At 33.0% G+C, this 17,060-nt stretch overlaps 1 protein-coding gene across 9 annotated transcripts in view; it reads right to left on the reverse strand.

Moving 5' to 3' along the window:
- PDS5B (PDS5 cohesin associated factor B) overlaps nt 1-17,060 on the reverse strand; it is a 180,745-nt gene that overhangs the window by 20,009 nt on the left and 143,676 nt on the right. For all 9 annotated transcript variants that reach the window (XR_013362794.1, XR_013362795.1, XM_077868148.1 and 6 more), the window contains exons 22-27: nt 14,791-14,859; nt 12,768-12,904; nt 10,849-10,972; nt 5,176-5,380; nt 2,615-2,729; nt 326-458 (exon numbers count right to left, since the gene is read on the reverse strand). Coding sequence is in view for 7 of the 9 variants with exons in the window: in XM_077868148.1 (XP_077724274.1) it covers nt 326-458; nt 2,615-2,729; nt 5,176-5,380; nt 10,849-10,972; nt 12,768-12,904; nt 14,791-14,859 (783 nt within the window). In the remaining 2 variants the exon portion in view is untranslated. The remainder of the gene's footprint in view (nt 1-325; nt 459-2,614; nt 2,730-5,175; nt 5,381-10,848; nt 10,973-12,767; nt 12,905-14,790; nt 14,860-17,060) is intronic.

Genomic DNA, 17,060 nt, shown 5'->3' on the forward strand with positions numbered 1-17,060 from the left:
ATTAGACATGCTCAGTGCAGGGTTGCCATAAATCAACTTAAGAAAAACGCAATTATCTGCATAGAACGTTACGACAAGGTATGACTGTATGTAGTTTTCAGTACAATAGTGTAAGTTAAACTAATGTTTTCATTATTTCCTAGTAACAGCATTACTACTAATTCCTTATTAGTAATTCTACATCAGTAATTCTAATTACTAATAGTAATTATTAAGTACTAATACAAAAGACTGATAATGTCTATACATACTACAGAAGTAGCATATCCATATTTGAATACTTAAATCAACATGGAATCATAATTATTTAAAAAGAATTACATACTTCATTCATTTTTGCATCATCTGGTCCTTGGGCATCTTTTGTTTGTTTAATATTTTCTACCATCTTCCTGATAAATGCATGACTGTTATTTTCATTTTTAGCCATTAATATTTCAAGAACGAACCAAAGACATCTAAAAAGAGGAAGGGGAGAAAAAGAAATGAAGTGGAAAAAACTGGGTGTTTAATATAGATACAATAATCTAAATATAATAAACTCCACAAATGGAAATAATTAAAAAGGAAAAACCAACTATAAATCAAGAGGAAAAAAGTATGTCATGAATACATATCACAACTTATCAGCAACATAGGTGTGAATTTATAAGACCCCTTCACAAAATCTCACTAATGTTTCCAAAAAGGCACGTTAAACACTTAAATGGTGAAGAGAATGAAATGATCCTAACTCTAGCAATGACAGGGAGAGAAGATCGTCTAAATAACTGGGCCATGGATAAGTGAAGCTTCAAATACTTAATTTAAGACTGAATGCAGTCCTGATTGAAGGTTTTCAAGTGACTATCTCACTCAATAGTTAAGAATCTTCATGAATAAATTAAAGAGGAAAAAGTTATGGCTAACAAATATACATACTGTCTTTGCTTAAAGAGGGAAAAATTAAAAGGATGTTTCATTCATTAGTTGTTACATAAAACTCTATTCAACAGAAAACCAAAAGTACTTTGTCTCTTTACTATATGGACAGAACAGGACAGAGTTTGGCACAAGGGAGACAAGAGTAATGTGGAGCAAGGTATCATTCTAGAAAGGGAAAGATAACCTTAAGGATCTCAGGTATAGGATAAGTTCTCCTGAAGTGGCTCTCTAGCAGAATGGGGAGATTACTCATGGCTAGACTGGGGCAATTTAAAAATAAGCCAAGGGATCCCTGGGTGGCGCAGCGCTTTGGCGCCTGCCTTTGGCCCAGGGCACGATCCTGGAGACCCGGGATCGAATCCCACGTCGGGCTCCCGGTGCATGGAGCCTGCTTCTCCCTCTGCCTATATCTCTGCCTCTCTCTCTCTCTCTATCATAAATAAATAAAAATTTAAAAAAAACATTAAAAAAAATAAAAATAAGCCAAAAATGTTTAGTAAATTCTGAAGAAAAATAAATGTATTTCAAAAGCCAAAGTTCTCTGAGAAAGAGGAGTTGTTAAAGTTTTCATTAGTTATAATCACTAATGCAGAACTCATTTTGGGAGAACTGCTTATTAAAAAACCAAAAACAGGGGTATCCCTAGGTGGCTCTGCGGTTTAATGCCTGCTTTTGGCCCAGGGCCTGATCCTGGAGACCTGGGATCGATTCCCACATCAGGCTCCCTGCATGGAGCCTGCTTCTCCCTCTGCCTGTGTCTCTGCCTCTCTCTCTCTCTGTCTCTCAAGAATAAATAAATAAAATCTTTAAAAAAATAAAAAATTAAAAAAATTAAAAAACAACAAAACCAGAAACTGTGCTAAGAGGGTAACAGCTTTTCCCTTGCCATGAGAAAGTTATCAGTAATTTGATTTTATTCTCTTGAGGCACCTCAAATATTTAACTATAAAATATTTCAATGAACGAAGAAACCATTATTTTCCTTTAATAGGAAGCTTAAGGTATAATAAATTCATTTATTCAAAACCACAAAGATCATCCTTTATTATATAGTACAAAGGGGGCTAAGGGTCTCAAACTTAAAGAACTATTCTAGTGTTACAAAGACTTTTCTAAATACCATTATATTTCCCTGTTCCACAACCAGGCATAGATGGTTTTTTGGCCTCTCAACAACAATCTTTGGAAGAATTACAAGTGTCATAAACTTGCACTAGAAAATCGCCAGTAAAGTAGTAAGTGGGTAGTTCCTGATGATTAGCTTGGTCCATCATTAGATTAGACCATTCTCTCTTCCTCCGGAGGAAGATAGTTACTGCAAGGAAAAAGTGCTATGTGAATAAAATTAATTCACCCACATGAAAATCTAGAATTGCAGAAAAAAGTGGGAAAAGACAAGAACTGGAACAGAAGCTTTTAATGGACTGCATCAACAGAAAAGAAATGCCAGAAAGGTAGAGAAATAGAACAGTAGTACAATAATTATGCTAAATTAAGTTTTGGAAATCACATAGGAAATGAAATATGAAGAGACGGTATGAAAAAAGAAAAATAAGAGAATACAGGAAAGAACCTTAAACTCCTAAGAATTTAGGAAATCTAATAAACTAATTATAATAAAGATTCCATTATCAGCAGCAAAGAGAAAAAACTTTCAGAAAACATTAACATGGGATGAAAAAAGTCTTACTCTTTAACATCTTTAAGTTGTTCAATATCCTGTACTTTAACATAATCTGGGTCATGTGCCAATAGGTGAATTGTATATGGAACAACATATTCTGGTAGAAGAGACAATAATTTTTCTGAAAAAGATAAAACAAAATAAAACATCCAGGTTAGAAAACCAAATCTTACTCTGTCTCTGATGTCATATTTCCTGCACCCCAATAGTTTACCACAACATGGCTAGACGGAAACTATACTGAAATATCCAGTATTGAGGAACATCATAAACAAGTTTATTCATTATTCATCCACCATGTCCAATATTGAGATGTCTACTAAATGCACCATATGCTAAGGCTATAATGACAAACATTTTCATTTTCAAATGCATGTGGTAAAAAGTGACTTGAATGTATTAAACAAGACTCAGAAAGATCTATTTTTCTTGTCATTATGAGCACCCCATATTTAACAGTTTCTTGTTAAGCTGCTAAGAAAAAAAAGATACATCTTTTTATCAATATGGTGCCAAAATAGGATGACTGATACTCTTTGATACCTGTAACAGAACAGATCTAAAGTAATGGACTTCAGAATTTCTAAGACAGATGAAGTAATAAAACAAACACCTTTTAGTTTAAATTCAAATATTTTTATATTTTGACTGCGATCAGCATATTCCCTTAGAGGTCAGAATGATAAACCTACTTAGTTTTAATAAAGATTAGTCAAAAAGACCAGGATTCATATACTGAACAATTTCTTTTGTATTCCTACTTCCAAAATAAAAGGTTAAATCAGATGCTCAACTTGACATATAATACTATGTGTCAATAAGGCACAAAGTTTTATTTATGGCTTTACTGCTGAGCTCAAAAAAAATTGTGTTAATATCATTTACTTAAAAGCAGGTATAGAAGAAAAAAAGTAACAAGTTTCAAAATTCAGTGATTTCAAATTAAAGTGTATCAAATATTTATTGAATGCTATTTTCCAGGCTTACTATTTTTATGGGGACATACTATTTTAAATACAAAGATGAGTAAGACTAAAGACCTCACAGTAAAGTGTTAAGTAGAGACAGAAGCTATAGTTCTATATGAAAGGTGCCCTAAAGTAAGTATAGCTAACAACTACCCAGTACTTCTCTGAACCGTGCATTATGCCAGGTGCTTTACATATATTTAACACTTTAATCCTCCAAATAACCACAAGAAATGAGCACAATTACACCAACTTTACAAATAAGGAAACAAAAGCTCAGATTGCTAAAGCAACCTGCAAAAACACAAGCAGTAAAAAGCAGAAGTGGGATATGACTCCAGAGGATTTATTCTGCAAGGTGAGAAAGAAAGGACTGATACAGTAACACCAAAACTATATTTTAGAGGATTCAAAAGGTGCAAACCATGCTCCTTGGTTTTATGTTTGTCTAGAAGGGACACGCAATTTCCAAATAGTGTTGACAACTAAGGAAAAAGATGGATACACAAATTTCAAATAATCCATAGCCCAAGGTGCACAAAATTGATACATAGAGTGAAAGCTTGAAATTCAGGCTAAGAATAAATTATAAAGGGCCATGTTAATGAGTTTCAACTAGATTCATTGAACAATGAAGAACCAACATGGATTTCAAGCAAGGAAGTGCCATGATCCAATGTGTTGTTTTAGAATGGTATTTTTGATAGTGATGTGTGGTATAGTTGGAGGTAAGTCTGAGGCAGAGAAATACAAAAGAGAGGTGTTTGGAATATATACAATTATCCAAGTGAAATACAGTAGAGTAGGAGAGTTAAGGAGGATGTTCAAGACATCTATCTAGAAGAAGAACTAAGAGGACTTGGTGATTAGTAAGAGGAAAAATGAAGGTACAAAAAGGGCCTGACTTCTGGCTTGGATAACTAGACGGATTTTAATGATATTAAATAAATCGGGGCAGCCTGAGTGGCTCAGCAGTTTAGTGCCGCCTTCGACCCAGAGCATGATTCTGGGGACCCAGAATCGAGTCCCACATCAGGCTCCCTGCATGGAGCCTGCTTCTCCCTTTGCCTGTGTCTCTGCCTCTCTCTCTCTCTGTGTCTCTCATGAATAAATAAATAAAATATTTTAAAAAATAAAGTAAAATAAATCAAAGAAGTCAGAGAGACACAAAAACTAATAACATAGATAGGATAAAGTGAGAAGATTAAAAACAGGCACACAAGCATTTGATATTAATGTCAGCTCTAGGTGAGAACAATGAAAGACAAAAGACCTATACTTTTTTAAAACCTAAAAAGACAGTACACTTAGGCAATCTATAAACATACATCGGTGTTTAACTATTTTATTTAAAGTACTTCCAGTGTCATTGCTTATTTTCCTTGACCATTTAGTCAGTTATATAGAGATATGGGTTGATATTTAAATACCTATGTATTCATATTTTAAAAATGACCTTTTTAAAGGAAAAGTTACTGAAAAATAGTAACTTGATTTTATTGACTGCCAATTAGATTATAAAAATAACAGTAACATTTTATATTCTATAAAGCTGAAAATAGCTAGAAAGTATACTTTTCATTTTCATAAGATGCTTACCACTAACAGCTGCATGCTGCTTCAGATACTCTCGTCTCACATTTATATTTTTTACCAGACACTGCCTAGCATGAGCTCTTCTCTCTTTTACAGGATCTTTTGCACAAAGTGCACAGATTGCCATATACTCAAGTGGAAGCCGTAATCGGGAAAGGCCTTTGTGAAGTTTCTGAGCAAACACTTGTCTTACTTGATAGCATTCATCCTGTAAAGACATAATTATTCCACAGATTATTCACATGGCAGCAAAAAGTAATAACCCCAAATACAAAATTTGAAGGATAAAGGAGAGTAAATGTATTCACAACCATTGCTTTTGTTCATAAGACTGAGATATTGTGACATGTTAATTTCAAGGCTGGAGTGTTCACCCAAGACCCTAATTAATAACTACCAGTTACATGTATTAGAAAATACTGAATATAAACAGATAAAACTAACACATATAAATCCATCCTTAATTTAAGGTATTGAAAATAGTTTAAATAGTATTAGTATCTCCTATTTAGCTTCCTAAGATAAAACTCTGCTCAATTTATATATTTTAGTTTTAACACTGAAAAATCTATTCAGATTAAAATGCACAACTCTGAAGGGAAGAGTTACTAATCAATTTCAGAATTACCAAATTACTTTTAGTTCTATAAACGAATCAATTGCTCATTCCTGCTGTGCCTGGTTTTCTCATACTCCCTCTTCCTAAACCACCCACCTCCACTCTTCTAACCAACTCCTTCTCATCTCTAACAACAGCTCCTATATCTTCCAGAAATCACTGTGTAGCCTTTATCAGGAGGCATCCAGCTTTATGCCCTCTTAGCACTCTGTATATCTCCAGCACAACATTTATTACACAGTATTAAAATGATTGGTTTATATGTCTTACCCATCACTGCTCATTCCTTAAAGACAAGAACTATATCTTTATTCACCTTGGTGCCTCTAAACCTAGCACAAATCTGGTATACAGATCTTCTGTGGAATAAACTATAGAGCAAAGCTCAATGGGATCAGGGGCGCCTGGGTCGCTCAGTTGGTTAAGTGTCTGCCTTCAGCTCAGGTCATGATCTCAGGGTTCTGAGATCCAGCCCCGAGTTGGGCTCCCAGCTCAATGAGGAGCCTGCTTCTCCTTCTCCATCATGCTGGTGCTTTCTCTCTCTCAAAAAAATAAATAAAATCTTTCTAAAAATTCATATAAAAATTATAAACTTCAGTTTATTATACCAAATACCCACTTTTAAAAAGGTTTTCTAGCTTTCAAAGAAATATTATCTATTATCTATCCTCACACTCAACAAAATAAAATTGTTAACTCATTCCTTCCTCAGCATTAAAATTCCCTTGCAGGAGAGGAATCCTCATTATCTAAGAGTATTAATTACATATTGTGTAAGTCAACATATCACAAATATATTCACAAATAAACCATTCATTAAAAAACTAATCTCCACTCAAACATCCTTCCCCCCTTACTCAGATACATTCCCAACTAAGACCATGTTTTTGTAACTTTCTCAAGATTCAGGATCTAACAATGCAAATCAATTACTGAATCATGGCTAAAGTAGTAGGATTCCAAAGAATCATTAAAGTGAAGTTAGAGAAGAACTGTTAAATCATGTGCAGGGAAACTGATACAATTTAATAAAAGATGAGAAAATTGACAAAAATGATGACAACCAGGTACATCAAGTAGAATCATCTGCATAAAGAGTTAAAAGATGTGTTCCTAGGAACTGAGGAAGTCTTCAAATGTTTTGTTTTTTTTTTTGCAAAGATGATTATCCTTTTAACTATGTTATAAAAGTTAAATGTAAAGTGCAGAATGGAGTAATGTAATTTTTATCACAGAAAAATATACTCTCAAAAAAGCAAACAGTATTTTCACGGTTACGGTTGTAACTAATATTTTGTTCTATATAAAGAAAAAGAAGATGGTGTCTAATACTACAAAACGTTTCCTCCAAGATAAAGTTCCAATTAAAAGCTTTTTTTCACTACTAAATGTGAATTTAATTTTAGTTTGCATCTTATGTAAATTCACTTTTAGTGGTCTTTTCTTGTACAAATTATCTAAAGAACTACTGACAGTATCTTGCAAATAATTCAATTACTTTGTGTATCTCACTGTATTATCAACACTTATTTATATTTTCTGTTCTCTAAGAGGTTATGTTCTTGAGGGCAGTAGCTATGACTTAGTCATCTCTGTATTTACAGATCCTAGAACAACGTCAAGCACACAGCAGTACAAATTTTCCATGAATTGCATTCAAATTCTAAAATATGTAGGTGATTATTAAATAGTACTAAGATTTGTATAACTGAATTTCTATTTCTCCAGATTTATTTTCTATTCAAATATACAACAAAGGCCTTTGAGATACAATACTACCTCTAAAGAGTTCAACTCAAATCAGAAAAATAAGCCACAGTTCATAAATAAATAAAGCACAAGGCATGTATCTATCAAAGGACCGCAGATAAAATCTATGGGAAATAAAAATGAAACCAAAAAAAAAAAAAAAAAATGAAACCAGCTGTAAGAATCTGAGCAAGTCTTGTAGAGAAGGTTGTGTTTATACCTTGATTTGCAAAAAGAGTCAGATTTGGGCATGCAGAAATGGGAGGTGAGAAGAAAGAGGCAGCAAACTATAGGCACATAAAAAAAAGTTATTCAGCTTCATTGGTATGAGGGTAAAGGTAGTGGGTTAAACAAGATTTTTAAGTATATATTTGGATCCACAAATTAGAAGGGCTTGAATGGCCAAGTTGTAAAATGTATGCAATTTTTTCTCTTTTATGAATATAAGGCCCTAAAGTATTTTTGACTGGGGGAATAATATGACTGCCAACTGTGATAGGGAAATTTAACCCACAGTGGAAGAAAAAAATCTCACAATAGTCCAGGTCAGAGATAATGATGATTAATTACAGTGTTAAGAACAGCTAAGAAGATATGAATGAAAAGACATAATAAATATAGGACAGATTATCTGCACTTTTGCAACAAGGTGCAAGGCCAAGCAAATAGTCAAATATAAATCATGCTTTTCAATCTAAGAATGCCATTTGGATTTATTTAACACTTACTGAGGTGCTACATGTTAATAAAGAATAGATTTGGAAAAGATTATGAATTTAGTCTTCACACTGAAATTTCTGTTTAACCTTAGAAGTGGGACCAGACTCTGCCTTGAAAAAAGTTAATGTTGCTAGTGTGAGAGTTACCTACATAGAACATGAAATGGCCAAAAAAGCATGAGTTAGTGGAAAATTAGGTCATGGGCATATCCACATAGAAAACATACATTTAAAGGAAAAGAGAACAACCAAAAATGTAGTCAGAGAAGTATGACAAAAATCAGGAGATAGAAATCAAGGAGAATTTCAAAAATAAAGGTTCAATGAGTGTGTCAAATAATGCAGAAAGGACATGTATAATGAAGACTAAGATCATTGGATTTGAGGCCTTTAACAAAGCATTTTTGGAAAAACCAGGAAAGCAAAGCCAAAATATGAGTAGTGAGGAGTGAGAGACAAGAGGGTAAGAGAGACAAAGATGTGGATAACTCTTTGAGGTTTAGAGGTTTAAAAAGAAGAGTCATGTGGTTTTACAAGAACAACAGGATTAGGGAAAGGTTTTGTTCGTAAGAGGGCAACTGCGCGTATGTAAGTTGTGAGAATACGCTAGTAACTAACTTTTAACATGAACACATGTTCCACAGTCCACATAATTCCAAAGCAATTTTAAAACTTGGGCAATTTGAGCTTCCACCTTGGGAATTTGGTGATTGAGATAGTGACATATAACACATACTGTGCTAGGACATCTCTAGAAGTTCTTAAGTGTGGATACTTTTCCATACAAAGGACATTTCACAATTTGTACATACTCCTTATACACAGTAAGTTTCAAACACAGCCCATTTCTTTCACATATTTCCTGACTTATGTAAAAATTTCCACTTCAATACTGGTAGCACCAATACCCTTAGAAATAGCAGACCAAGAAAATGATAACAGACTGCAAGTATTACCAATTTAAAAAAGTAATTACAAAGGTTGTTTTCTTCTAAGAAATTCAGTATATACTTTTTAAACAACTTTCACTTTCTTGCAAAATACAATTACCTCTAAAATTAAGTGAGGAAAACTAAATATGGAAATTATAGACTCCTCAAATTCTCATTTTCAAATGGATTAGTGTAATAGCTGAATTACACGACTAAGACTAAAAAAAATCATAAACAAGATAGGGAATAGCTATTTTAAACACAAAAACTGACGAAATGATTACAATTAAAGAAAGATGATTGTTTATCTAGGGGTTACACATAAGCACTAATTATTAAATAAGCGGAAGGGTGGAGAAAAAAATCACAATAATCTCTGAAATGAATGCCAAATTCTTATACATAAGATTAATGGGAAAATTAAGTGTAAAATGACCAAATAATGAACTAAAAAAATCATACAAAGTGATATAATTAAAATACTGTTACTCTAATATGAATTCTGTAAGACTGGATTACAAATCCATTAGTATCACTGCTAATAATTTGAAACTTTAACTGGCCTAAATAATAAGAAATGCTTCTAATCTGAAATTAATCTATATCATATCTTTTTTTTTATATCATATCTTTGTAATAAATTTCTGTATATTTTATCTTCCATTTAAGAACTAAATACATTCAATCCTCATTATTTACACATCCCAAATTTGTGAATTCACCTACTCACTAAAATTTATTTGTAACCCCAAAATCAATTCCTTCAAGCCTTTCATGGTTACTGTTGAGTAAATGAGCAGAGCAACAACCTGAATTGTTTGACACGTCTGAGCTGGAGATGAACAAAGCAATGCTTTGCCTGTTGTGTCAGCTCTCACATTAGAAACAAGTGTCCTTTTGACAGTCTATTTAATGCCATTTTTGTGCTTTTGTGCATTTGTTGGTGATCTTGTTTAAAATAGCTCTCAAGCATACTGCTCTTTAGCATTCTTAAAAGCAAGAAGGTTATGATGTGCTTTAGGGAGAAAATCTGTTAGTGAAGCTTCATTCAGGCACGAATTACAGCTCTGTTGGTCATGAGTTCAATGTTAATGACAACTATATATTAAACAATGTGTCTCTACATTATGTACTGATAGACTGACAAAAATGCTGTGACCAGAGGCTTGGAGAAACCACCCCTGTATTTTCCTTTCAAGCAATGGTTCAGTATTCACTAATTTAGTGATAGGGGTGATAGTAGAAACAGAACTACTACAAATAACAAAAATCAAATGTATTGGGATGCCCGGGTGGCTCAGGGGTTGAGTGTCTGCCTTGGGCCCAGGGCGTGATCCTGGAGACCCGGGATCGAGTCCCACGTCGGGCTCCCTGCATGGAGCCTCCTTCTCCCTCTGCCTGCTTCTCTGCCTCTCTGTGTGTCTCTCATGAATAAATAAACAAAATTAAAAAAAAATTAAAACAAAAAAATCAAATGTATGGTGTTAGCAACCTAAAATTCAGAATTTAGGAACTCTGAAACATTTCTCATGCATATACTTTCCAAAAGGAGACAATACAAGATTTTTTTTTTTTATCTCTACATCAATGAAGACTTTTTTCTTCCTAAAAGTCAAAGACCAGATAAAGTCATATCCTGTATGGCCATCTTCCTTACATTGATAGCTAATGCGCAGAGCTGATACTGTTCTAATGTGATGATTTCATGATAACAAGGTTCTTGGGCCAGCTTCACAATAGCACTCCCAGCAGCAAGTCTCAGACGTGACATATCTGGTTTACTAAAAAATAAGCAAGAAAGAATGTAAATTAGATTTCTAAATGTCTACACAAAAACATCCTTATTTGCTTTACCTAATTTTGTAAAAGTTCCTGTGGCCCAAAAAAGGATGGAAGACAATTTAGTGATACTGAACATCCTATTAAAATTTACTTAACTTTGGAAGATGCTGTTTAATACTACAAAATTCTTCTTTTGAGTGTAGTCTATACTAAAATCATTTAATTCTTGCATCCTACACAAAACAGCTTTTAGCCAAGCTTAGAACAAACCTATTTGTATGTCTAGTTACTGGGTCTAAAGTCCTCCATCACGGATTTTTTTTGGATATGTGTTTGCTTACAGATTAAGTACAAAAATATCCTAACTTGTTAATCAGTCAACTAATGTGCTAAATACAAAAGTAGAATGAAAGCAGGTGTAGTGGAAAACATATTTTTTAGTTAGAATTCAACTTTTCAAACCAAGAGGCTCCTTTTAAATTTAAGAAAATTTCTGCTTAATGAGACACACTTCAAAGATTAGTATATTCTTAATAAATACATCAAAACAATCCTTCCTAAGACAGTGATCTATTAGATGAATTACAGGAATTTGGGACTGATGTTAAGGAGGGAAAGTTAGTAACTTCCTAACTGTCCTAACTAGGACCCCTTATGTACTTCCACAGTAAAAGATGATTATTCAATTTATTCATAAAACAAGTATGTGTCTACTGTTATATATAGCACTGAGAGTGACATAAAAGATACATTTTTGGTCTTCTAAAATCAATGATCTAATTGGTTTAAGACCCTCTCCACAATGATCTTTCTAAGGATCATATAGACACTGACTGAATGCATGACAACATTTATAAGGTTCTGAAGTTACATGTCCCAGAGTTGTTCTTCAGTTCATCAACAGCAATACTCCAAGTGCCTACTATGAGGTCATTCAACCACCACTAAAGGGATGCCTGTGTTTCTTATTGGAGTTTATTTAGTAGAAATAAAGATAATTAAATATTTTACAACTAAGTTTTTGAAGACCAAATTTCTATATAAAGATTTTAAAAGCAAATAAATTCACATATATTTCCAGAATTCAAATACACATTTGATTTCATTAAAGAAGAACAAGAAAAACAGGTGAGATGAGATCTAAATAGGCACATAATGACTAATTATCATAGTAGTTAGACAAGGTAAGTATAATCTTTATCTCTATTTTATAAATGAAGAAACTGAGACACAAGGTGGTTAAAGTACTTTGCTAAATGTCACCTCGCTGGTAAGTGGTGTCAGAATTTGAATCCAGGCCCTAGTCTATTTTTTTTTTCAATCACCACACTAAATTACATCTTCCAGACAAAATAAAGTGCATGTGTTTATGTCATTTAAATCAAGTACAAAGTTTACATATATTTATACTTCTGGAAACAGATTTAGTAAATTCTCTTCTACCCAGTGTGTTCTTTTATACATTTTATACAAGAATGGAAAATATCAGTTACTGATTAATTAGTATACTAACCATTCTCACATTAGATATTCAAAAATATCTATTGTGAGATATTTACAAGCATCTATTGTTTAAAATATTTACAAAATAGTAATACCCTGTCCCTGACATAGGACTGTCATTTTTTTAATGACTGTCATTTTGAAATAACCAGTGTACAAAAGCATATAATAAAAGTATACGCACACATACATAGGAATATTAATTATTTTCTTAGAAAGAAACTGCACCATTAAACAATTACACTAGATACTGAAATACTATGCAAGAATTTTGAAATAATAATTACGTACCTAATTTTTCCCTGTTCTGTCAAGTCTCCATCACTATGCAATATAGTAGTTAGTAATCTTAAGGTAGATGTTCCTGATTTACTGTGATTATTTTTCATTCCAAGGAGCCATCGAACCATCATTTTAATAGCCTGGATCTATTTAAAAGACAAATGGACAAATACAATATTGCTACGTTTTAAAGAAATTCTGTATCAACCTTAAAAAACTGAAATGGTTTTAATGGATGCTTTTTAAGTTAAAAAAAAAAAAAAAGAAGAATCATTCTTTTTGCATATATGAAGACAACTAAATGTCTTAAAGATGTTTTACCCTCTTATCCAGGCAACTGACAAATGAATGATTTAACTAAAGATTAGGGTTTTTTTTTTTTTTGCCTTTTTTTTTTTAATGTTTCCCCACCATAAATTCTATTCTTCAGAATCCAGAGTAAAATCATGGTCACTTCCCTAGTCAGAAAGCTTAAGTTCCCAACTGCAAATTATATTCTTTCTTTTGTGCTATGTTTTATAGTTATGAAGTGCTTATGTACTTTAAAACCTGTTATTGCCTCTAGTGTTTCCAACAACCCTTTCTGAAGGCATGCATATTACCTCTCTTTCACATATCTTAGCTTTTTTATGGTTCTATGGCTCAGGACTAAGTGGGTCAAGAACAGTGGCATGTGGCAGACACTCTTCAGATCCTTTTCCTGGGCCATTTGTTAAGCATGAGCTTAACTACAGGCAGCCTGCCTTCTAGTCTAGTGTTACCAGACTACATAAAACTGCTACTTGACACTAGTGCTAAGAAAACAGATTTATATTGCAAAAGCACCAAGCCGTCATTCCATGAACTACACTATAGGTCTGCAGAAACAGTATTAGAATCTGAAGCTGAAATAACATAACAAAGTTCCTAATATAAAATATAAACCAGTACACACATACATACACAATATAAATGGATTTATATGAAACTACAACTAGAAAAACATATTTAATATATTTGTTCCTGGCCTTCACACCATGTACAGTGGGGATTGAGATGAAGCCTATATTAAGAGACTATAAATCATTTTAGTAAATCAATCCTCTCTACACTAGTGATGAGCAATCTTTTATGTATTACTCCTAACTCAAGGAATAATTGAACTTTCTTTTAAATCAAAATAAAAAGTTTTATCAAATATCATGGAAAAGATGAACAGTATTAAAACCTGTATGACTATCTTTACTGAACAGAAGAATGTACATGAGAAAACCAGCAATGTCTTTTGCCATAAAAAGGTTGATAACCAAGAAGCAGAAACATGGAGACAGTTTCAAACGTTTTTGTTTTCACATTAGATTATGTGCAGTGCCCACAAGGCCTCAGGTTTCTCATTATTGCCCTATACTTTCAGAGCACAGGAGATCATCTCATACAACAAATATTAAAAATTAGATGATTTTAATAGCTATATCTTTACAACAAGAATAGAAATTTTAACACAACTTTAATGATAATACAATCTAGTGACGGTAATAAAATACATAGATCTGTGTATCACTCACTTTGACCATTGTCTCAGGAGAAACTTCTTCATCTGGAACCCAAACCCAAACCCATCTGGCCTCAGGTTTCTCATTATTGCCCTATACTTTCAGAGCACAGGAGATCATCTCATACAACAAATATTAAAAATTAGATGATTTTAATAGCTATATCTTTACAACAAGAATAGAAATTTTAACACAACTTTAATGATAATACAATCTAGTGACGGTAATAAAATACATAGATCTGTGTATCACTCACTTTGACCATTGTCTCAGGAGAAACTTCTTCATCTGGAACCCAAACCCAAACCCATCTGGCCTCAGGTTTCTCATTATTGCCCTATACTTTCAGAGCACAGGAGATCATCTCATACAACAAATATTAAAAATTAGATGATTTTAATAGCTATATCTTTACAACAAGAATAGAAATTTTAACACAACTTTAATGATAATACAATCTAGTGACGGTAATAAAATACATAGATCTGTGTATCACTCACTTTGACCATTGTCTCAGGAGAAACTTCTTCATCTGGAACCCAAAGCTTAGTTGTCTTTTTTCCTGGGAGCTAAACAAAGATGAAGGACTTTAAAATTTAAAACATAAATAAGAATTTTCATGTTTAATTAAATTTAGTGAATGAATATTTACCTTCTTCAGTGACAGTCATTACAGATGACTAAAATACCTATTTCTCTAAAAGGTTAGAAGAATTATCTTCACTAGCAACCACATAAAGCACTTACACAACCATCAGCAGTTGGTTCCTTCTGCGTATGAGGCAGGACTGCCTTAACCTCTTTTATATACTTCCTTACTTAGCCTTTGAAACTAATTACTCAAGGCAGCTGGCAAAGGGTAAGATTAAAAAAAAAAAAAATACAGCCAAAAAGCATAGTTCCTAAGGAAAAAAGTATATATAAAAAGTCTTGAGCAGAAGATAAATTAGAAAGGCTTGCTGTTGACTGTAAGAAAGACCATGCATTAATAATCTTCCTACCTAAATCCCACTAAAATGGCACACATTAACAGCATAGCTGGAAAGCAAAAAGGGCCAAAAGAAGGCAAGAATCTTTAGAAAATTTTTAAAAACACAAAATATGCAGTAAAAATATCAGCAGAGTTAGAAGGTTTTCATCTCCATAAAAGCACAGAAGGAAACATCCTCCAAAAAAGATAGTTTTTTTCAGCACAATCACAGAATAATTCTGAGATGATAAAGTACAGGTATTTCAAGATGTGCATTTACAGTGGCAGCCAGGAAATTAAAGTAAGGTGACAAAAGAGCTGAACCCAATCTAGGAACACTGGAGATCCCAGTATACAACCAGCTGACAGGAGTGATTTCCAGAGGCAGCCTAGGAAACAGAAATCAAATAGCAGCTCAGGCAACCCTCTGGCAACAAGAGAGGTAGACCCAGCATCTGGAAGGCAAACTCATCAAACGTATACAGCTTATGAAGCACTTTAATTGAGAAACGCCTTCAAGTAAAAAGTAGAAATAATGAAAAAGCAATTACATTAGAAACAGTCTGATGAAATTTCTGAACTAAAAATTTAAGAAGATCCCAAAAGATTCCATGGGGAAAGCTTCCAGAAAAGAAGAATCAGATTCATTTCAGATTTCTCAGCTGCAAAACTAGATGCCAAAAAACAATGTTCTGAATTTTCTGTAGCCAAGTACCCTAAAAGATAGGATTTTAGTACTCAAGAATAAGAGAAAAAATATTTTTAGCAAGCTAGGACAGAAAGAAAGTTTCCAAATTATGAGCCATATTCAAAGATACTCTACTAAAATATTTAATTCGTAAGAAAAAAGTCAATCAACATATATTATCACAAAATAGAAAAAAGTTATTATAAATAAAACTGACAGATTGTCAGATGGTTCAAAAATAATAAATTAAACCAAATGCAACAAAACCAATGACAGAGAAAATCTAAAAATAACAGGATGAAAAAATACCAGTCAAGATAAAAAACATGAAATGGAATAAGGATTTAGTTGGGGTACTGGCATAAACAGGATATTGAAGTATTTTTAGAATCTTATACCACAATAAGATATAAAATTTATGAACATGTGGACAACCAGCAGAGTAGTATCAAAAGAAAAAAGTGATTTAAAAAAAAAGGTAAAATAGAAAACTTCACCATCACAAAAGACTTGAATAGATCACTTCCCAAAAAAACCTGATAGATGAAGTTGAGATGAAAAATAGTTAAGTAGAAGCAGCACATATAGAAATATAAGGAAATTAATATAGAGAGAAAATATTCGAGGATTAGAAAATAAAAACTAGCACCCTTTTAAAAAAATTTTATTTATTTTGAGAATGAGAGAGAGAGACAGACAGACAGACAGACAATGAGTGCATTCATATGTCGGGGGGCAGAGGGAGACAGAGTCTCCAGCAGACTCCCAGCCTAGTGCGGAGCCTGACAGGGACTTGATCCCACAACAAACTGAGATTATGAACTAAGCTGAAACCAAAAGTCTGGAGCTCAACTGCATTACCCAGGCGTCCCCAAAACTGGCATTCTTCAGAAATAAAAACAAGAAAATGTTCAGCAAGAAACATGGATGATATAAGATCAAAACTATAAAATAATTCTCCAAATCAACCACAAACATAAAATGTAATTTTAAAAAAATCAAAGTACCTAACAAAGTTAAACAAGAAAAAATTTTAAATTTTCTTTACAAAGAAAATCACAAAACTTTAATGAAAGACATCTTGTAGAAGAGCAAATCAATGGTAAAGAACA

The sequence above is a fragment of the Canis aureus genome, chromosome 24 (genome assembly GCF_053574225.1).
Source record: "Canis aureus isolate CA01 chromosome 24, VMU_Caureus_v.1.0, whole genome shotgun sequence".
NCBI lineage: Eukaryota > Metazoa > Chordata > Mammalia > Carnivora > Canidae > Canis > Canis aureus.